The sequence below is a fragment of the Tamandua tetradactyla genome, chromosome 8 (genome assembly GCF_023851605.1).
Source record: "Tamandua tetradactyla isolate mTamTet1 chromosome 8, mTamTet1.pri, whole genome shotgun sequence".
Taxonomy (NCBI): Eukaryota; Metazoa; Chordata; class Mammalia; order Pilosa; family Myrmecophagidae; genus Tamandua; species Tamandua tetradactyla.
Genome location: NC_135334.1, coordinates 19,096,906 through 19,118,646, shown reverse-complemented (window position 1 = coordinate 19,118,646; position 21,741 = coordinate 19,096,906). Strand labels below are relative to the sequence as shown.

Below are 21,741 nucleotides of genomic sequence, written 5' to 3'. Positions count from 1 at the left end.
TCTCCAGCATGGCAGGCAAGAGCTCTGCCACTGAGCCACTGTTGCCCGCCCCCCCATTCCCTTTTTATTAGTAAGTTTCAGAATCTCTTTAAGCACCCAGATGTCTTGTATCTGTGGAGTGTTTCTCTGGAAAAGGTAATATTAAAAGAGAGTCTCTGTAGACATAATGCTATGGATAATGTGGGAATTCTTTATCTTGAGGTTTGTGCATGGTACAAACATTGAATCTGTTCCAACTCTTCCCCCCTCCCCCACAGTATGTGTAGATTTCTTTTTTTTTGTTTTTTCACACTAGCAGTTGGTGTGCCCTTGGGGAATGCAAAGGGGCTTTTTTATTAACTTATTAACTGAAGTGAACATAACTAAGAGGAAAATTCTGCATTAGCCTTTCTACCCTCTGTCTTCTCTCGTAGCATGTGTGATTGGGAATCAGTATTTATTAAAAGAAAATTATAAAAGTAATATATACCTGTAGTTAAAGCTACTAAAAGGGAACAGAAGTTTATGAAGAAAGTATGTTTCCTTCTTTCTCACTCTTAACTCTCACGCTCATACTTTCTAGTAGTAATTACTATTAATAGTTTCTTGTTTATCATTCAGAACATTTTTTTAATTCATGTGCAATCACATATCCTTAAAACACAACAGATAGTTTATTTACTAATCTGCGTCTTTCTTTTTTCTTAAACTTAGTGTGAGTTGGGGATCGTTTCATGTGAGCATATGTACGCTTCTTGTTATTTCTTTTAGGCTTCATAGTATTCTGTTGTATGTATCATAACGTATCACTTCTATGGATTAACATTAGGGTAATATATATATTATTAGGTTATATATTATGTATTAGGTTTATATATATTGTTAGGATGAATAGTACCATGCTTTGTACATTATCTTTCCATAATTCGATTATGTATTTAGCTTGATTCATAATATATTTTTTGCTAATATAAACAATAACGTACTTTGTACATTATCTTTACATAATTTGACTATATCCATCACATAAATTTCGGGAGAGGAATTTCTGTATCAAAGAATTAAGTGGTTTTAACGATTGCCGTTACTGATTATAATAATTATGCTGATACAGCTGGCCTGACTGTGCTAGGCGGGTTCCTTAGCTCCTGGGGTAGGACCTGAGCTCCCATTTCTCTAGTTCTGACGGGACGTGTATTCTCTCTTGATTTGGACCAGGATCATGTTCTGGTCTGACTGGGGAGACCTGAGGCCCGGCATCTATCGGAGCCACATGGATGGTTCCGCCGCCCGTCGTCTCGTGTCCGAGGATGTGAAGTGGCCCAACGGTGTCTCTGTGGATGGCCAGTGGATCTACTGGACGGACGCCTACCTGGACTGCATCGAGCGCATTACTTTCAGTGGCCAGCGGCGCTCAGTGATCCTGAACCACCTCCCCCACCCCTATGCCATCGCTGTCTTCAAGGTGAGCCTTTGGGTTCCCATCGCTGGGCAAGCTGTTAGAGGGGGTGTAGAGCATACCGAGACGAAGAGCCTGCTGCCTCTGGGTTTTTGCAGAGATGCTTGTCTAACTTCTGGAACACTGGCTTATTTCTGAATGCAAGACAGTTTTTCAGCCCATATGGAAGGCTGCCAGGCAGAGGTGCCAGGGGCCAGGCTACTGCCTCCTTCACATTTCAGAGGTCAAATGTTGAGGCTTCTTCATGTGAAAATTCCTGGTTTGCTCTTCAGTCTTGGTAACCTTGTCTGAACTGTATCTTGCCTCTCATGAGTCTTGCCCATTTCATTCTCTGTTGACCTAAGATGAATTCTGCACCGTCTCTATTACCTTTCACTGTTGTTTTCAGGCTAGAGGATAAAGTGGTCCTTCCTGACATCATAGAGCAGATTTCGAACTGGGGTCATGGCTAAATGTGAATGTCTGAGATAGAGTTTCTTTTGGGCAGTTCCTTCAGAGTTGATATTTGATGAAATTTGGATAAAGTTGCTAACTCTCACATTTAAGTGGAATCTTGATCAGGCTAATCGCGCAGCCTTTAAATGTCAGAGGTCCATTGCATAGGAGATCTCTCGTCTTTATGGAAGGTCCTGAAGAAAGCATTAATGAACACAGGTTTTCATTTCAGAATGAAATCTACTGGGATGACTGGTCACAGCTCAGCATATTCCGAGCTTCCAAATACACTGGGTCCCACATGGAGATCCTGGCAAGCCAGCTCACTGGGCTGATGGACATGAAGATTTTCTACAAGGGAAAGACCACCGGTGAGACAAAGTTGCCTCCTTCATCTCAAGGAAAGGGATCTCGGTCGGGCAAGGGCTGGGTGTGGGCCATCTCTGCTCAGAGCAGGGTCTGGCAGCCCTGCGTCCTTGTTGTCACAACAACATGCCCATTATTTAATTTCTTCCTAATGACATCTTAATTTCTTTTCTAATGATACACAAACAGCTGGAAGACAACATGTTTTTGCCTGCCTGGAGTGTCAGTGCTGGATGGGTAATTACAGCAGCCCCTGGTTCCTTCCTGATTGGTGGGGTGTCTTCTCTTGCAGCTGTAAGAGTCCCAGCATGTGGTAATCCTTATTTGGCTCACTTACAGGGATCAACACTGGGCAAGGTGCTCAGAGAAGAAGAATTGTCTCTCTCATTCTTATTCTCTCGCTGCCCAGATGACCTCTTGCTCATTGGACGCCTACCTACCATTGTGACGCCACACATATTTATGGGGTGATTAACCTAATTTATCCCCATCGTGAAAGTCTAAACCCTGTAGAGGAAGAGATCGTGTGTGTTTTTTTGGCTCAACCATTGTACGGGTGCCAAGAACAAAGGTGCTCAGTGCATATTTGTTGAATGAAGAAGGGCTGGAAAGGGAGGGAAGAGTGGAAAGTGCCTTTACATCATAAACTTCTTCAAGGTCCGTTGGCTTCAAGAACTATTGAGAGGCTTTAGCCTGATGGTTATAGAGTGGAGTCCTAGACTGGTCAGCAGAGAGACTTCTTCCTTGTTCAGCTCTCCTTTATCTTTATTTATCTCCCCGTCATATTATCGGTTCTAGAGGAAAGAGAGCAGGATGCCACCCTCAAGAATAGTCCTTTTAAGAAGTGTCTGTTTTATCTCAGCAGGATTAAATAGCACCCTGGGTCCGCTGACTTTCCTTTGTTGACAAACTGCTAGGTTTCCTGTTTTGAGCTAAAGTGTGGATATTGTTTTGCAGTTCTTGGCTGGTCCTGGGCTGAGAAAATTGACAGGGGACATGACATGGTTATTGATATCATTGTTTTCCTTTGGGGGCCGATGAAAACAGTATGTGTGAATGCCTTTAGGGAGCTGTAATGTATCCTGCTGGCGTAAGGCTGTGTGATTGTTATATCTTCACAGCTAACCCGTGAGGGCTGATACGATTATGATCTGTGACTTACAGATGAGGGAAGGAAATTGCAGATCTTCATGAGCTTTCCCAGAGTGCCCTCACTGGTTTAAGAGCTGGGCTTTTGCTCCAGTTCTGCCACTAACTGAAGAGGGCATTCTTTCTTAGAAGTGGTGCTAGTTTTTAAAATGGGAAGAGATGAATGAATCCTGCTCCTCAGCTCTGGTGACTCAAATCTCAGGCCCTTTGTTTTGGAGAGCATCCACCTCTGTTGATGCACACTGCTTGCCGGAGGGAATTTTCCAGCAGTTTTTATGCACTGGAAGAGCAGGTTTTCATGCTTACAAGTGCTTGCAAGCATGTGACGGGTGAGCATGTGACAGATTCTGAAACACTGTGTTCAGATGAAGGCGGCAATCTCTGGGCTCACTGCCCCCCAGTTTTCACTGGCTGCTTCATGCCAGCAGTTGCAACATAACTGATGGGCCCTGGGAAGCAGATGTGGTGCTGGGGAGTTCATGGCTGAACCTGTGCATATGTGGTCTCCTGGTGCTACACCTTAGGTGTGAAAGAGCTACCTTCATTTCAACTAGCCCCAATGATTCCGGGGGCCACAACGTGGTGTCTGGACACAGGAAAGGCTGGCTAAGAAGGGAGGTGCAAATTGGATTAGGGACTGTGCAGGGTCAGATATACCCATCTCTTTGGGCCAGTATCAGTCATTGCCCTCTTTGGGCTCGTTTCTCCAGCTACCTCTGGGATTCTCTCCTTTTCTTCTCTGAATGTGAGTGGGAATTTTCCAAGGCTGCGCCCTTCTGCCACCCCCCAGCCCCCACCCCCAGACACACATACGTGCACGTGGCCAGAAAAGCAAGTTTGTAATCTCTTGGACAGGCCTCTTTGGGTTAAATCAAAGCTTTTGCCGTGGCGTCTGGCCACCCACACTGTCTGTGTGTACTGCAGGCCTCAAAGACTTGCACTTCTTGGCTTCAACTTGCCTGCCTTTTTGGGCACTTGAGAGAGTGTTGCAATTTGACAGTGCATCTCGACAACCCCTCATGCCAATCAGTCTTTCTTATTTTCGCTGTCTGTTCCGATCACTCGGTGACCTTTCTGTTAGCCAAGTGTAAACCAATAATAATGAAAATAACTGTATTTATTCAGGGTTTACTGTGTCATAGGCACAGTGCTTTATGTGCATAAATCCATATATACTATTCTTATTCCCGTTTTATAGATGAGAACATGACAGTCAGAGGTTCAGGAATTTGTCTCCTTCCCTTATTTAGTGAGAGGTAAGAATTTGAACCATGACTTGGAACCTTGAACTTTAGTAAAATCCATTCGGCTCTTCTCCCTCTGTGATTTTCTGCTGTTGGAAGAACAGTGTTGCCTAAGTTATATGACATTGATGTATTGAGAAATACTAGATATTTTAAAAATATTTTTTCTATTAGAGCAATTGTAGTTTACAGAAAAATCATGCAGAAAATGCAGAGTTCCTGTATGCCTTCCCCTGCTATTATTAAATGCATTGCATTAGTGTGGTACTTTTGTTAAAAGTAAGAGGAGGATGTTATTATAATTGCACTGTCAACTGTGGTTCATTGTTTACCTTGGGGGTAACTGTGTTGTACATTTCTATGAGAAGTACTAGATTTTGGTGGATGCTGGTTTGCGATAAAAATGTTGTTCACTTGGAACATTGGTCAGTTTGGGATATTTGGTTGTAAATGGATGCATTTCTTGCCTTCTTACTTGGCTGATTTTTGAATAGCATCAGTGGAATTTATTCTTCATAAATACTGCTTTTCTTTAAGGAAGTTACTTTGAAAGACTTAATATGTTCATTTGATGATGCAGTGGCTTAAAATATTTTGGAGCTCTCAGAATTTTCTTTGAGGTGGCAGTAAGCACATGTTCATGAATATCTATGATGCGGGCAAATATTCGATATTTAGGATTTTAATTATTGCCAAGTATATAGGTATTGGAGTGCGAGAATCACATTTTTGGCTCCCAAACTAATTCTGGAGGTGTTTTCCAAAAAAGAATTAAGAAAATGTTCTGGATATGCCTAGCGGAGACATCATGGGACTGAATGCTTGACCACCCAAAGGGCCACCTTTGAAGATGTAGCTGTTGTACGTTCACTGCTCAGGTCGGGGTGATGGTCTTTGTGTTTCCGCCTCCCGTGCCCAGGACTGTTGGCCTTCTGTAGAAAGGTTCTGGGGCTGTATTCCCGTGGTTTTGGGGGCTTTGCTGCTTTCTCCTTCCGTTGCCTTTCAGTTTCTCTGTGACTCAGTGCTCCCGTTTTCTCTGCTGTGGCTTCCTACCAGCCTGCCGCCCCTGCTCTGCCTACCTATTGGGGTCAGTGACTTGGTCAGACTGCTTTGGGATCATCAGCTCCTGGCTTGGGGGTTGCCCCTGGCCACTGCCTCTTAGATTGCAGCGGGACATATCTTTGCCTAGGTCACCCTCCTGCAATGCAGCACGCCTGGTTGGGTCCTGTACTCTTGCCTTTTGTTTGGTTGGGTAGTAAAATTTACTCCGCTTGCAAAAACATTCATCACATCATTTCATAGGCACGACCTAGTGAAAATGTCATCCTGTAATTGAGTGTTTCAAAATAACAGCAGATTCTATTATTTTTCAGTTTCTTGGAACATTGAGTGAGATGCTGTCTTTGAATACAAAGAACAGGTTCCAGGTCCTTTTTGAGTTATTTTTCATTAGGGGTAGCTCTGTGTCAATTCTACATTCCCGCCTGTGGCCAAGTGTGTACATATTTGCTTGAAGGAGCAGTCTTTACCTGTGGAACAGATCAAATTCCAGTCAGCTGCTTATTCTTCTCTGCTAATCCAGCCTTTATGGCTGATGCAGTTATTTGTTGAAATTTGAATGCTTCTTCATAGCGCTTTCATGTGGATATCTATTTTATTTCTTTGGTAATACCTCATACTTTTTGTTCTTAGTGTCAAAGCAACACTGTTGCTATTCATCGTGGTTTTTATTTGTAGCGCTAATTAAAAACTGTTGAGTGGCCAGCACACCCAAAGCTGCTGAGTGTGCTTTCACACATATCAATGCAATGTCATGAACAAATTCCCTTTTTCAGCCAGCAGGCCAGGATAGGCATGGCATGACTAAAATTTTGGCTGGATGGAAACAGGTGCCTTAGATAGAGTGCTGGTATGTTTGGGGCCGGGTGGCGAGAAAGGGAGGGGACTTTGTGAGACAGTACAATTGAAGAAGTATTATCAAAGTTTTCTTACATTTTTTCCATTTTATGAAATATATGTCACAGTTTGTGTGACTTTTATGTCAGTTGATAGTTGGATCGTGTTCTCAGCTGTTGCAAAATGTTTTTTTATCCCCACCTGGGAAAGATGTAGCGGATAGGAAAGCTCCTTGCAGTAATGGATTTTATGGATTCTATCTGGCATATTCTTTGGTAAGCTAGGCCAGAGGAAAGATAGGAAATAGTGGGCTAGATCAACACTAATTAGCCTTTAGTTAGCTCTGTCCCGTGGCAATGGCTTGCGAGTCCTGAACTCAGCAACCATCCTCTGACATAAAGGAATTGCCAAGGGAGACCTGGATATTTGTCAAGGCCCAGCCATTACCCAGATGTATGTTCTAATTAGGGTTTTTTAGGTCACAAGGAACTGAAACCCATTTAATAGCTGGCTCAAGTAAAAAGGAAGATAGTAACGAACTCAAAGATAGTCAGTATAGCTGAGCTGTATGGGAACTGGAGCTGGGAATGCCAGGCCATCCATCATACCCTTCCCTCCTTTCTCTCTCCGTAGATTTGCTTTAGTTTTCTGACCCTCTCTGTGGGCTGACTGTCGGCATGCTCAGGCTTTGCTTCACCACAACTTTGAGTTGCATGAGTTTCTGGCTGTCCACGCCCCACCTCTTACACCCATGTGACGGGTCCTTTCTTCCAGCTCTAACTCCTCTGGTTCCTTTCCTGGTCTCTCAGTGTCCTGATTCCAGACTCTTGGGAGGAACATCTCATTTCCCTCGCTTGGCTCTGGGGTGACCTGGTCTAGCCGAGGCCTGGAAGCTGGTCATTGGTATACCATGGCCCTGCCGGTCAGGCCCCCCAAAGCTGGCCATATCCCCCCTGAGCATTGCGCCGTCTTGCCTCTACAATGAGGAGGTTGCATTGATGTCACCCTTCCATCAGATGCCTTGCGTTGTTGACTTACCTGCTTGCTGCTGTGTGTATCTTTTCTCCAGGAAGCAATGCCTGTGTGTCCAAGCCTTGCAGCCTGCTCTGCCTACCCAAGGCCAATAACAGTAAAAGCTGCAGGTGTCCTGAGGGCGTGTCAAGCCATGTCCTGCCATCTGGGGACCTCATATGTGACTGTCCTCAGGGTTATCAGCTCGAGAACAACACCTGTGTCAAAGAAGGTATGGCCCTCCTCCTTTTCTGCCCATCTGCATCCCTCCCCTCTTACCTCTTCCCTCCCAGTGCACTCTACTAGTTCACCTTTGGGTTATTTTTTTTTAAGTCCAACATAAAGATAAAATCTACTAGGTTCCTGCAGACATCCAAGTTCAGAGTCTAAGGCTCCTTCAGTCCTCTTCCAGAACAGACCTGAGCTGTTTATGCAAACATAATACTGGTGATTTTCCGTTTAAGTTCAATGACACCGGCCTCCCTCAGGGTCTGCCTTTCTGTTTTTCTGCTTTTCCTTTTCTCACCTGTCCTCCACATCTAGGATCTCTGACTTCTGCTTCCCGGCGACTTGGAAAAAGTAACTGGTTTGGTGTCTTCCGAGTCCACCTAATCTCAGGTGTCAGTGGTCCCCCTACCCCAGACATGCCCTGACATTTCATACCAGTGTTTGCAGAGGTTTTCTAGCATCTTTGCCTCCCACCGGTAACTGAGTGGCTGTAGCAGCCTCATCCACTCCCCCTTTGAATTTGAATGTGTGACTTTAAAAATTTGCCCTCTGAAGACCTGCTTAATTTTTCTTTCCTGGCTAAATCTTACCAGCCTCCTATTTCTGCCAGTGAGGTAAACCCTGAGAGGGGAGTCTCTGCTGGGAAACACCTGGATGAATGTCCACGAATCCCTGCATTTCCTTATTCACAAAATTACATTTGCTTTATCATCTTAATTTCCCTTCTTATGCAGCCTTGTAGTCCAGGGCAGCTAAATACATGACAGTAACCTCATAATCTTCCTTAAGACAATCCAGATGGAAAAGAGAGGTGCCTTTCCTTCTTGAACCTGGAGATGTTCTTGCAGGCTCTGGATGGCATCTTAAGGTGATCTGGAATGGAAGAGATAGCATCAACACCAGATTCCAGGAGAAGGGGGAAAAGCTAGTCCGTAGCCCCCATTAGAATGCTGTTGAGCTTCCAAATAAGAGGCCAATCACGCATCCTTGAGCTAGTTACCAAATAGTACATTTTCTCTGATTGAGAAATTAGGTCCGCTTCCTTTAAAGAAGTCATGGGGCAGGAAAAAAAATCATCAGTATGTAGAGAAAATCCTGGTAACCTATTTGTTGATAAATTGGTAAAAATTATGAATTGAATATATATATATATATATATAGGATATGTGTCTTTTAATACCATGTAGACACAGCGGGATGTTCCTTGTATAATTCATATTTTATAATGTTTACGTCTTGTCTTCTCTACACGATAAACCACACTGACATCATCACTCTCCTTTTTCAACATTGTCTCTACCTCAAGCACTCCTTTCAGCTCACCTTTTCATTAACTTTAATTAGAAGGGAAAGAAGGAGGCACCATCAGTTGACTCCTTCCCTGTAAGCACATGGGCTTGCTGCCCCTCGTCCCCCCTTGAGCAGCTGAGGTGTGTTATTTGGGGAAGGGAAGTGGAAACTCAGAGAGAAAGTCCCCTGGCCCCGCACTGAGAATAACGTTGGTGTTGTTTTCTCCCACCGGTCGGCGGCTAGAGAACACCTGTCTCCGCAGCCAGTACCGCTGCAGCAACGGGAACTGCATCAACAGCATCTGGTGGTGCGACTTTGACAATGACTGTGGGGATATGAGCGACGAGAGAAACTGCCGTGAGTCTCCCAGCATGGCGGGCTTGCCGAGAGGTTAAGTGCGGCTACTCAGAAGGCTGGGCAGTTCCCCTGGGCTCGGGCCTTCAGTGATGGTCACCAGGGATTGGTGACACCCAGCTCATGGGGCTTGGATAACAGAGAAAGCATGTTTCTATAACTAGTTATGCTTGTTCTTTAGATATATACTATTTGTTTTTATAAATACACATAAGTTCAGTACTCATTGCAAGAGTCTGATAAGTAAGTGTCACATGGCTGAAACTGAGCAGATTTAGGATCAGGGCAGTTGGTTCTAATCTTGGCTTTACTCCTGAAACAAAGCAGGTGACCTTGTGTGGGTGATGGGGATGGGTGGTTAGGAATGAGTGACCTGGGGCAGGTCACCAGGTGAAGATCTTTGATTTATAAATTCAGAGAACGAGACTGGTGTTATCAGGTGACATTGGCTGCAGGCTCAAGAGATTACTCTAATTGATCAGTGCTGATGCCTGGTTTGGCCTGGAATGTGGGGACGGTGGTACACGTGCCATAGAAATGGCCCCTTTGGGCTTTATCTAGTTTGAGCTCCAACGACTGAAATATATGACTCTGCTTAGCTGACTTTAAGGAAAGCAAGCAACTAGTTATAACGCACAGTTTATTTACCCCAAGTGTTAGCTACCCATCTTTTCCTCACTTAAGTTTTAATAGCGTGAAGGTCATCTTGTAAGGAGGCCCATCAGTAATCCATTCATACACTGGCCCAGTGAGTGTGTATTGAGAACTTTAGTTCCAGGCTCTGTGCTGGGCATGGGGCTCTAATGGGGATCAAGGTGGAAAGAGGTTTATAGTCTGATGGGGAGTCAGAAAAGGAAGTAGGCGATTACTGTCAAGAAGGGCATCCTAAGCAACCTTGGGCAGGTAGCAATGAAGAGCCCCAAACGGTGAGTGGGGGTGAGCCAGGCTGAGGTGGGGAGAACGTTTTAGGTGAGGGAGCAGCAGATGGGAAAGCCCAGAAGTCAGGGTGTGTGTGGCACGGACAGGCGTGAGGAGGCCTGGTGTGGGGCGTCAAGAGAGTGTGAATGGGGACAGGGGACGAGATGCAATTGGCTGGGTGGGACGCAGATGGGCAAGATCCTTCTGAGCTGGGTAGGAGATTGGGGTTATATCGGAAGAGCAGTCGAGAACCGGCACCACGACATGGTAAGATTTTGGCTATGGGAAGAATGAACTGGATGGGGAAAAAGACCAGAATTGCGAAAGTGAGAAACCAGGCAGAAGACTTTCTTTCACATGTTGGAAATCCAGAGGCTCGTTTATGAGTCTGTAGTGTGTGAACAGATGGGTGGTGGCTGCAGGTACTCTCCTGGCTCCTGGTGGGTGTGTTTAGCCAGTTGTCCGTGGGACCCGTGTGTGGCACACGTGCTGCTGCGCCCAGAAAGCAATCTGGGAGTCGATAAATTAAACTCATCTGGGGCCTGTAGTCCTCAGCATTGCCATTTGTGGTTTATTGGTGGTTATTTACCAAAACCTTTCCTTAATCCTTTTTTTCCCTTGGCTGCAGAGGCTGTCTTTCATACTGAGGGAAAAGAGCCCACCAAGTAGAGTCCTTTGCAGAAAGGACACTGGTGAAACCTCCACCCACCAGGGTCTAAGGAAGATGGGATATTTGTGGGAGAAGAGCCATGGCTCCTTAAATATATTAATACGTTTTAGTAACAGTATGGAAGCAGAGAGGAGAGTTGTATCACATCAGGAGATGGGAGGGGACACTTCTTAGAATGAATAAATGCAAGGAAGATTGCCCCGATATAATTGGGCATCCTGGAAGTGGACAGGTAACAAATTAGAGGACCTCATGTCCAACCAATAACTAGAGATATAAGACGTCTCAGCATTCCCCCTAGTGTCCTGGGGCTTTGGTTTCAACCAGATGGATGAACTGGGATCTCCTGTGGTTTCAGTGTTTTGAGAAAAGACATCCAGCCTCAGGGAACCTGCTCCCTGCCCAGCCCTGGGCTTTGTTGCTGACCCCACACAGAAATTTAAGTTTTTCCTCCAGAAGTGTGGACCCGATGCTGACTTTTTCCTGTTTTGGTATAAATGTCAGCTGAGATTGACCTTCCCGCAACCCTGAGACTTTTTTCTGCCCTCCTCCTGCTCGGTTCCACTTGGCTGAGGTCCCCACAGGCCAGGTGTGATGGGGGGTAAGGGACCCGTGCTTATTGTGTCTTCCCAGCATCCCTCATCCAGGACATTGGGTCTCGCCATCTCTACCGGCTCTGTGCACAGCTGCAGGGGGGGATGGACATGACGGGGTGCTCCGATGGAAGCTCAGTGAGGCATCCTGGAGGCTGCCAGGGGGGAGAAGATGGAGGGCAGTGAAGGGAGACACAGGAGGGGTGTTGTCAGATTTCCCTCCCTCTCAAACAGATTCGGCCAGTGGGTGGTTGTCAGGCACTCAGACTTTGACGTGAATTCCCTTCAGTCTTGTCATTTCTGCTTTCATCCGCTTCCTCCCACCAAGAGCTCAATTACAGTAAAGAAATGGAGCCTCAAGTAAGAGCTGCCGGAAGGTCTCTCCCAGCGGTGCTGCCTGGTTTCATCTCGCGGCACGCCCACGCCCTCTATCCCAGGATTCTGTGTTGTCAAATCACCCCTTACGCGTCCACCCTTCAGTGGCATCTGAGAAGTGCCCGTCTTGCCAAAGCCTCCCCAGGAGGCCCTTCCCCGGGTCCAAGGGATTCTGCTTCAGCCCAAGAAATGGCTATTTAGAAAGGGAGGAGATGCAGTTCTGTGTTCCTTCTGACACCAGAGGGGCACTGACATTCATTTCGAGTCTGTTATATTTAGTATCCTATTTAATAGGTCCTGGCCCCAGGCTTCTTTTCTTATTTATCTTTGTCATGATGCCGCAAAGTAGGTGTTGCCTTCATTTTTCTTCAGAGGCACAGAAGGGGGAGGGTAAATAGGTTGTGGGTCGGCAGAGTCAAGATTTAAATCTTTGTGTTTCCAACACTGACCATAAGCCCTCGGCCACGTGGCATTATCTTCATTTTAGTGTCAAGGACACTGAAGCTCAGGGAGGTTAAAAGGAATTACCCAGGGAAGAGGCAGAGGCAGGATTTGAAACTCAGTCTTGGACAGAAAGCAAAGTCCATGAACCTACTACAGAATTCGACCTCCACTCTCCCTTCATCAGGTTCACGAGGAAGCGCCAGCTTCTCGTGTGCACAATTGGCTTCCCTGCTGAAGGTATCTCTACCACTTATTTAGGAAGAAACCTTCATCTTTGCAAACCTGAAGGGCTCCTAGAAGGTAATCCAGCCCGTCACTCTCCAAGCCAGGCAGCAGTTTCTCATTTTCCCCAGCCTTGTTCAGGTCTGGACCCGTACCACGGGAATATATGCCCTTATTTCTCTTGGTTGTAAATTTCCAGTCCTCATGCAATGCATATCTTCCATGCACATGGATTTAATTTCTGTGGCGAATGATTAAACTCTGCTTCCTTTAATTTTCAAATTGGTTTTTCCGTGGCAGGTCTGTGCCGGGGGAGAATGCACTGTACCTAACGAGTATTTTGTCTCTCCCGTTTTAGCCACCACCATTTGCGATCTGGACACCCAGTTCCGTTGCCAGGAGTCTGGGACGTGCATCCCACTGTCCTATAAATGTGACCTTGAGGATGACTGTGGAGACAACAGCGATGAAAATCACTGTGGTGAGGATGTGATGCCCGTGAACTCTGTTCACACGTGTTCTCTGGGAAGTACGGTTCAGCGGAGCAGGTTGGAGATGGAGGGTTCCTAACAGGCATTTCAGGATGGATTATATCCCAGCTGTAGAACAACCCCACTCATATGGTGGGGTTGATTTATTTCCTTTTCCATTTAGTTCCTGGTGAGCTCATTGTTTGCTGTTTTTTCATGAAGATCCAGTTTCCTTGGAAACATCAGATCCCCAGTAAATGGTCAGAAGAGATGGAGCTTAGCTTCAGGCCCTATCTCTTATTTAGTTTTTGATCTGCCTGTGTTTTCTAATCTGTAAAATGGGTCATGGACTCGGCTTTGCCTTGGAGAGATGCTATGAGTATAGAATGTGATAGGAAGGAGGTTCCAAGGTTGTTGAACGGTATATAGAAGTGGCTCACACCTCTGAGTTGCTGCAGAAATAGCTTCCTGAAAACACATTGTACCTCCCTGAGTTGTGCCTTTTAACCAGTCTAATTTGCTAAACTCTGAAGTCAGCAGATAATATCAGCCTTGAATAAGTGTATCCTGAATGGAAATATTTTATATCTAGAAAAACTGTGTTAGAATAGTAAGGAATAATCAGGGTTCTCTAGTTCTATCTTCAACTTCCAGATTAAGTCACTGTCATCTGTACAGGTCGAGGGACTTATTTAAGGTGACACAATTAACTTATTGCAGACTGGAAAACCAGAATCCATTTCCCCTATTTTCTAATTCTGTCCCTTTTCTGTTGCACAAGGCTGTCGTGTCAGTTTCCTGAAGAACTAATCCCAATTAATAGACTCTGGTCCCAAACTTGCAGTGGCTGACTGTCTGCATCAGGACATTATGCAATACACAAAGCACACCGGATTGGAGGAACCAGGGGCATTAGGGGAAGTTAGAATGAGACAGATACCAGACATAGTGATGAGTGGGTGTGGCCCTGGCTAGCTCCCTCTTCCTGTCTCTGAGGCAGGTACTTATAAGCTGTGCTGCAGGCCTGCTTTATTGTGGGTTTGCAGTTTGTCTCATAGGGACTGAAATAAGGGGTGTAGGGGCTGCTCATCTTTTTTTTTTATTAGAGAGGCTGTTGGTTTACAGAAAAATTATGCAGCAAATGCAGTTTCCATAAACTTCCCCTGCCCCCCTTCTCCCACTCGCCCCCCACCCCCAATTTTCTTATTGTTAACACTTTGCATTGGTGTGGCCCCTTTGTTACAATTGATGAAACAATATTATTATAATTATACTATTCACTTTAGTCCACAGTTCCCATTAGGGTTCACTGTTGTACGGTCTTATGGCTTTTTATAAAATTTTTTTATTATAGTACCATATACACAACCTAAAATTTCCCTTTTTAATCACATTCAAATTTATAATTCAGTGGTGTTAATTACGGTCACAATGTTGTTCTCCCATTGCCACCATCTGTTACCAACACTTTTCATAGATACTCTGACCGTGATTGCTCCAGTGGCACACCCAGGGCCCCTTGCACGCAGAAGATGTACCCAGCCAGGCTCACGGAGGAACTTTTGGGGATCGGGGTTAGGTACTTTCCCTTCATCTTTGTGAAAATGTAAAGCATGAGAAAACATGTCCATGGGATTCACAACTGATTTCCTTTCATTCTCACTGTTTCCTCCCCAGCCCAGCCCAGGCAAGTCTGCTGAAGTACATAGCTGTGCTATACTGGGAAAGAAACTCCACAGAGTGACATGATTTTGGGGGTCCCTGGCTCACAACCTGGGCACCGGTTTGATTATTCAACCATTTTACACATCCCCCTCAGACCATCTGTTTCAGGCCCCTTTTTACTGATCAATCCTGAATCCACCCTAAGATCCCAGTCAGTCTGTTCTCAGGTCCAGTCTCTAGACTGTTCCCCCAGAAATTTCTGAATCACCAGCACAGCCGTCAACCTGCCTCTTAGGTCAGACAACTGGGGCATCCGCTCAGGGACCCATGCTTGGCTAATCCTATTTTCTGAGAATCCATAGAATTTAATTTGCAAGTTCTCTTTTAATGATATCCCAAGAGTCTGTGAAAGGCGTTGCTGGGGCAGCCTCCTTTCAGGTCTTGGTTGACTGCCTTGGTTCATTTGTCCCCAGACCCCAGCCTCCTGGAGACAGCACACCAGCCGGCATCCTGGAGCTCTCCTCACAGCCAGTTCTTAACTTGTGTTTCTTCTTTTTTGGAAGCTCAGCACTAATTGTGCTTTTCCTGAGCTGGGCATCTCAAATTGATCAGCACTCCCGGAGCTGCCATTACTTTTTTCTGAAGCCACAGACTCTGTTTCTAGAAGTCATTTGTTTCTTGAGAGTTCTACTCCCTAGCATCACTGGGCTCCTAGGTCATTGCTTCCCTTCCAGTAAGCATAGAAAATATTTGTGGTGTGCACTGGGAAAAATAGATTAGGCTGCTCTTGCCTAGAGACAACCAGCTGCAGGAGTTGGAGGGTTTGAGTATCTCAGCACAGCTGCAGTGCATGCATAGCCCATCACCTGCAAAAATCTCCAAGTTGATCTTACACCCCTGGTTAGAGATCTCTTCATCAGTGCTTTCTGGGTAATGAGTCCATCTCTAACCTTGATGAGCTTTGACACCAGAGACAGAATGCTGAGCTTTGGGGATCATTGTTTTGATGTTCTAGGGCAAACTTTTCTCCTTACATGTCTGTGCTCTCACCTGCAGAAACTCACCAGTGCAGTAGCGACGAATACAATTGCAGCTCTGGCATGTGCATCCGCTCCTCCTGGGTATGTGACGGGGACAACGACTGCAGGGACTGGTCTGATGAAGCCAACTGTACTGGTCAGTACTTCTTGGGCTCAGTAAGCAGTATTTATCTGCTAGTGTACTGGCTCACCTCGCAACCCTACATGGCTGTAGAAGCTAGACTCTGACAATTGGCTTGGGCCTTAGAAATGACTAGTTCAGTCCTTTGCAAAGAGCTGATCTACTGTAAGGTAAGGAGCTTATGCCACAGTGTAAATCAGCACATCTCTCTTCATTGAGAAAGCCTTGTTATGAAAAAATGCCAGCTGAACTGCACAGTGTCCTTAGTGGCAGAATTGATTTTCATTCTAGTTCAGGCTTCTCATTTCTTTAGAACACATTTCACAGATTGGTCCCTGGTCTGGGGGCCACACTGTGAGTAGCACTGAACTAGCTCCTGTTTTTCAAATGGAGCGTTAGGGAGTTTCCCGAACAATGAAGCTTTAAACTGCATGTGCACCTTTCTGCCATGGGCAATAAAGAGTAATGCCAAACGAATATAGGGCAGAGACAATGTTCTAATTCTTCGGTTGGGTGATGGGTGCACTCATTTTCATTGTATTATTTTTATGTATGAGTGAATGAATGAATGGGTGCCGTATGCATTATGGTGGTATGGGAAGTAGCAAGGAGTTGGGGGTATGCAGAGAAAAAAAACAACAACAAACAAATCCCACTATCAGATGAGTAGACCCTCTTTGCATCCTCTACTAGAAGCTATCATTTAGTTTTGCTTAAACCCCTCCAGTGCTGGGGGTAAAGATGTTTAGTTTGACCATTTTATGGTTGGGGTACATGTCTTTCTACCCCCTGATAATTCAGGCTGTGTTTTAACACTTGCTGTTAGTCGGCATCTCCATCATCTAGTGTGGATTGTCATTCTTGGCAGTTCTTAGAGTGACTTTTAATTCCCTGCTGCGGTCTTCCTTGCCTGCAGAGTACCCCAGCAGTCCCTACACTGCCTGGCATCTTGGAGCTCAAAGAATGTCACCTGATTTGTAAAAGCCAAAATAAAGAAGGTAGATTTGGTATTGCACCCCAGACTCAAATGATAACTTTGGGTTATGCTTCAGTGTAAATTGGGTTCCTGAAGGGCAGAAATGACCTTGATTTAACCCCTTTGCATTCTCTGCAGCATCCAGTACTCAGTAGAGCACATGCTCAGATAATCTTTGTTGACTGGATAATTTTACACAATTGTTTCCCTCCGTTCGTTTTGGTTTAGAGGTGACCATATGTGGTAAATGGATCCCCTCCTGGAAATTGTGCAGGAACATGCTTCTCCCTGTTTTATACGTATGCCCCCTCAGAAGGAGGGAAAGCCAAGGTCCATGGAAGAGCTGCCATCAGACCAGGAAACACAGAATGATGCTGTTTGGAAGCTTTGAGTTTGGGTAGATAATTAGTTGATGAATTAAAGGAAAGTGCTTCGACGTTTCAGTTTGTAGATTGCAATGTGATTGAATATCTTGTTAGTACAACCGTGCTAGTCGAACTTGTGTTTCAGCAGCATATGCCAGGCCTCCACAATGAATTAACAACTCAGTTTCTATAAGCAGCTTTCTCATAAACTTCTGTTTGCATCTCTGGTTTACTCCTGGCAAGCTAACTGGGGAAAATGTATAGTCTTTGCTGCCCCTTGTTTTAATCGCTGTTCTTCCAAACCTTTTGAAGATGATTGTCCTTATCTGTCCCCAAATAGTTGAAGGTCAGATGTGAGCTCATTAAGTTGTGTGGCATGAGGCTTCATTTCCTCTCTTAATAAATTAAGTTATTACCGCAAAGCCAGAGAAAATAGGCCAGGGCCAGCTGACCTTCCATTGGCCTCAGCAATCTTGCACTCTCTGTGTCTCACATTATTTTTATTTATTTATTTTTGCTCTTCCCCTCCCCACTTTTGCTTTCTAGGGGGCGGTTTGAATCTTCTTTGTTCCCCTCCACCCTCCATTGGTTTTGAAGTTATGTGTTTGATTTCTGTCTTTCAGCTTTTACCTTTAAACATTTTATGTATGTTCTTAATATCTCTCCCCTCTTCTAGACAATGTGCGGACTTTAGAATGCTTTCATTTCCAAGTTATTGCTATTCAGTAATATCGTATTTAGTAATGTACTATTTGATATTTTAGTTTGATGTTTTTTTTTTTTTTTTTAAAGAGAGAGGGAGGAAGGGAAGGAAAGACAGAGAGAAGGAAGGAAGGAAGGGAGGAAGAAAGGGAAACATCTTTTAAACATTTTCTTGTTTTATTGTATTTTGTTTGTTTGTCTGGTTTTTACATGGGCTGGGGCCGGGAATCGAACCGAGGTCCTCCGGCATGGCAGGCAAGCACTTTGCCCGCTGAGCCACCGCGGCCCGCCCAGTTTGATGTTTTTAAAATCTTGAAATTAGTCATTATTATTTTTTAATAACTAAACATATTTATAGGTACCTACATTTTTACCAGCTCCCTTTGCTTCTTGTGTCCGATTCCTTCTCTGGATGTACATCCTTCAGGTATTCTTGCAGCAGGAGTCTGTGAGTGGGAGATTCTTGACTTTTTAATAGTAAAAGCAATCTCCATTTTATCCTCAGTCCTGAATTCAGGTGGTTCTGGATTTCTAGGTTTGTAGTAATTTTCCGTAAGTATTTTGGTAGAATTATTCTGTTTCATTCTGACTTTTCCTGTGCCAATTTGCATTCTGCTGTCAGATCATCTGGTAGAATGACAACAGGAAGGTGTTATTTTCTCTGAAATTTTCTTTAGGATTTTTTTTTTGTCTTTTTTGTTTGTTTTACTACCTAGGTATGAAATTATTTTTACTCATCCTGCCTGGGGCTTGTTTTCTTTCTAAAATCTGATGATTTATGTTTTTCATCAATTCTGAGAAATTATAGCCACTATCTTTTCTGTTTGCTACTTTGGTCTTGTCTTCTGTAATTACTGTCAGACATTTGTTGAATCATCTCTTACTCTTTATGTCTCCTGTTTTAATATTTACTCTTTATGACTGTGTACTAGAATCTGAGTTACTGCCTCAGATTTATCTTCCAGTTCAATAATTCTCTTTTCACTGGAATCTAATCTGCTATTTTCACATCCATTGAGATATTTTTATTTCCATGACTATATATTTTTTATATCTAGAATTTCCATGTGGTTCTTTTTGAAATCTGTCTTTTATTTCTCAGTATCCTTCTTTCATGTTTTATGTTTCTTTTTTAGTCAGTCATTCAAATTGCTTTTAATTAGCATTGCTTCCTAACAGTCCAATGCTTTGTCAGAAATGAGGCAGTGCTTACCTTGTTATAGTAATTAATTCATATATCCTGTCCTACTTATGTTTAGTTAATGCTTTTGTTTAGGTATTTCAGTGGTACTTGCTGAGTCCAAGTCAAAGAGGAAGTCATAGGATAATGGCCTGTATTAAATATTCTGGTTACTTGGTTCTACCTTATTCGCCCTGCCATTGCTTTTTTTTAAGTATTTTTATTGAGAAATCTTCACGCACATACTGTCCATATATGGTGTACAGTCAACGGCTCACAATATCATCACCATGATCATTTTTAGAACATTTGCATCACTCCAGAAAAAAGAAATAAAAAGAAAAACTCATACATACCATACCCCTTACCCTTCCATCTCATTGACCACTAATATTTCCATCTACCCGATTTATTTTACTCCTTATCCCCCCTATTAATTTATTTTTAATCCATATTTTTTACTCAACTATCCATCCCCTACATTAAAGGAGCATCAGACACAGGGTTTTCACAATCACATCGTCAATTGTAAATGTTATATCTTTATACAATCATGTTCAAGAATCAGAGCTACTGGAACACAGCTCAGCTGTTTCAGGTACTTCCCTCCAGCCACTCCAATACACCGTTAACTAAAAAGGGATATCTATATAATGCAAAAGAATAACCTCCAGGATAGCCTCTTGACTCTGTTTGAAATCTCTCAGCCACTGAAACTTTATTTTGTCTCATTTCTCTCTTCCTCCTTTTGGTCAAGAAGGCTTTCTCAATCCCTTGATGCCAGGTCTTGGTTTATCCCAGGATTTCTGACCCACATTGCCAGGGACATTTACACCCCTGGGAATCATGTCTATGTAAGAGGGAGGGCAGTGAGTTCACCTGCTAAGTTGGCTTAGAGAGAGAGGTCACATTTGAGCAACAAAAGAGGTTCTCTGGGGGTGAATTTTAGGCCTGATTTTAAGTAGGCTTAACCTATCCTTTTCAGGAATAAGTTTCATAGGGGCGAACCCTAAGATTGAGGGCTAGGCCTATTGGTTTGATTGTCCCCACTGCTTGCAAGAATATCAGAAATTCTCCAAATGGGGAAGTTGAATATTTGCCCCTTACCCCAAGGGGACTTTTACAAATACTTCTTTATTCTTTGCCCAAATTATTCTAGGATATATCAGGGCATCACCCTAACCTGGACAAACCAACAAAGCTCACGCCTGATTAAAGATTCCATGTACTTACGGTATTCAACTAAACTGACCATACAAGTTAAATTGGGGAATGCACTACCCAAAATATGAATTTTGCACCCAATAAACATCTCTCCCTTTAGTCTCACACAGAAGTTGAAGCTTTAAAATATATAAACCGTATTATCTTTCACCCTGTATTCTGATTTACTTTAGTCCTACCCAAATCAGCTTCATTCATATGTCTACTCGAAGTATGATCACTTTTTCAACTTTTTAGATAGTTCCTGTGTGGGATACTGCTGACTTTCAGAGGTTCAGAACTGTCCCTCTGAGTCTTAGGTTCCATAGAAGTACCCAAAGTTGCTGTTGCCCTGCCATTCTTTAGTCATCATGCATTTTCTTTCCTGGAATTCTATTTTTTTTGGTGGGGGGTGGGGCGGGGAGCGGTGCAGGGTCCAGGAATCAAACCCGGGTTTCCCACATGGAAGGCAAGCATTCTTTCTTTCCTTGAATTCTTTATTCCGGATTACAGTCAATCTCTTCCATCCCTGTACTTAAGAAAATATGTTTACTGATCACTCTATGTTGGAGATCTAGTAAGTTACCCAGAAGCCAGAAAAAAATCTAGAAACAGAGCAGATGGTGAAAAGCAAAGCCTCAGAGTTGTGCATTCTGGTCATACCCTGCCAATGAAATGGTGCAGACCAAATGGTCTTCCTGACTTCAGCTTCCGTGATAGGGCCTGAAGAGCTCAGCCATTCCTCTCAAAATTGTCACTTGGAAACTTCATTAGCACTCTAAAATTGGTTTCAATGAAAAATGAAATGCATAGGCTGAATAATAACAATTAGATGAGGATGGCAGTCAGTCTAGGCAACTTCATTTTATAAGAGAGCACAAAGCTTAGGTGAGGAATTTTTCAAAAGGCTTTCAGACGTGGAATCAGAAGTATTCTAGAGGATAACTGTTGTTGAGGCAAAAGCTCGTGTAACATGATTGTGCATTTATTCCTCTTATTGGAGATAAGTATTTTAAAAAGATGTTTAATGGATTCCAAGTACCAAAGGTTGTAAAATATTGAAACTTCCTGTAGGCTTATTTACATGCTACCAAATACTGACTCGATATTCAGAGAGTTAAGAAGATGCAGATAATGGCCCACCACTTGTTTTAAAGTGGTTTGAAAAAGCAGGTTCTGTGTGCTTCCCACCATTTCAAAAACAGCCTCAAATTCAGTAGAAATGTTAGTAGTCATTGTAAGCCAATTTCCTGAAACCTTGGGTAGCTTTTTGCCGACTGTCTCAATTGAGTAAATAATTATAGTTTGCATTCAACAACCCACTCTTGTTTGTTTTGCCTTCTTCTGTTGTGAAGAAGTTACACCAGCAGAGAGCCCATCTATCTA

At 43.8% G+C, this 21,741-nt stretch overlaps 1 protein-coding gene across 3 annotated transcripts in view; it reads left to right on the top strand.

Moving 5' to 3' along the window:
• SORL1 (sortilin related receptor 1) overlaps positions 1–21,741 on the top strand; it is a 180,985-nt gene that overhangs the window by 99,153 nt on the left and 60,091 nt on the right. For all 3 annotated transcript variants that reach the window (XM_077112638.1, XM_077112637.1, XM_077112639.1), the window contains exons 20-25: positions 1,198–1,444; positions 2,106–2,244; positions 7,598–7,771; positions 9,301–9,414; positions 12,992–13,114; positions 15,825–15,944. In XM_077112638.1, the coding sequence (XP_076968753.1) occupies positions 1,198–1,444; positions 2,106–2,244; positions 7,598–7,771; positions 9,301–9,414; positions 12,992–13,114; positions 15,825–15,944 (917 nt within the window). The remainder of the gene's footprint in view (positions 1–1,197; positions 1,445–2,105; positions 2,245–7,597; positions 7,772–9,300; positions 9,415–12,991; positions 13,115–15,824; positions 15,945–21,741) is intronic.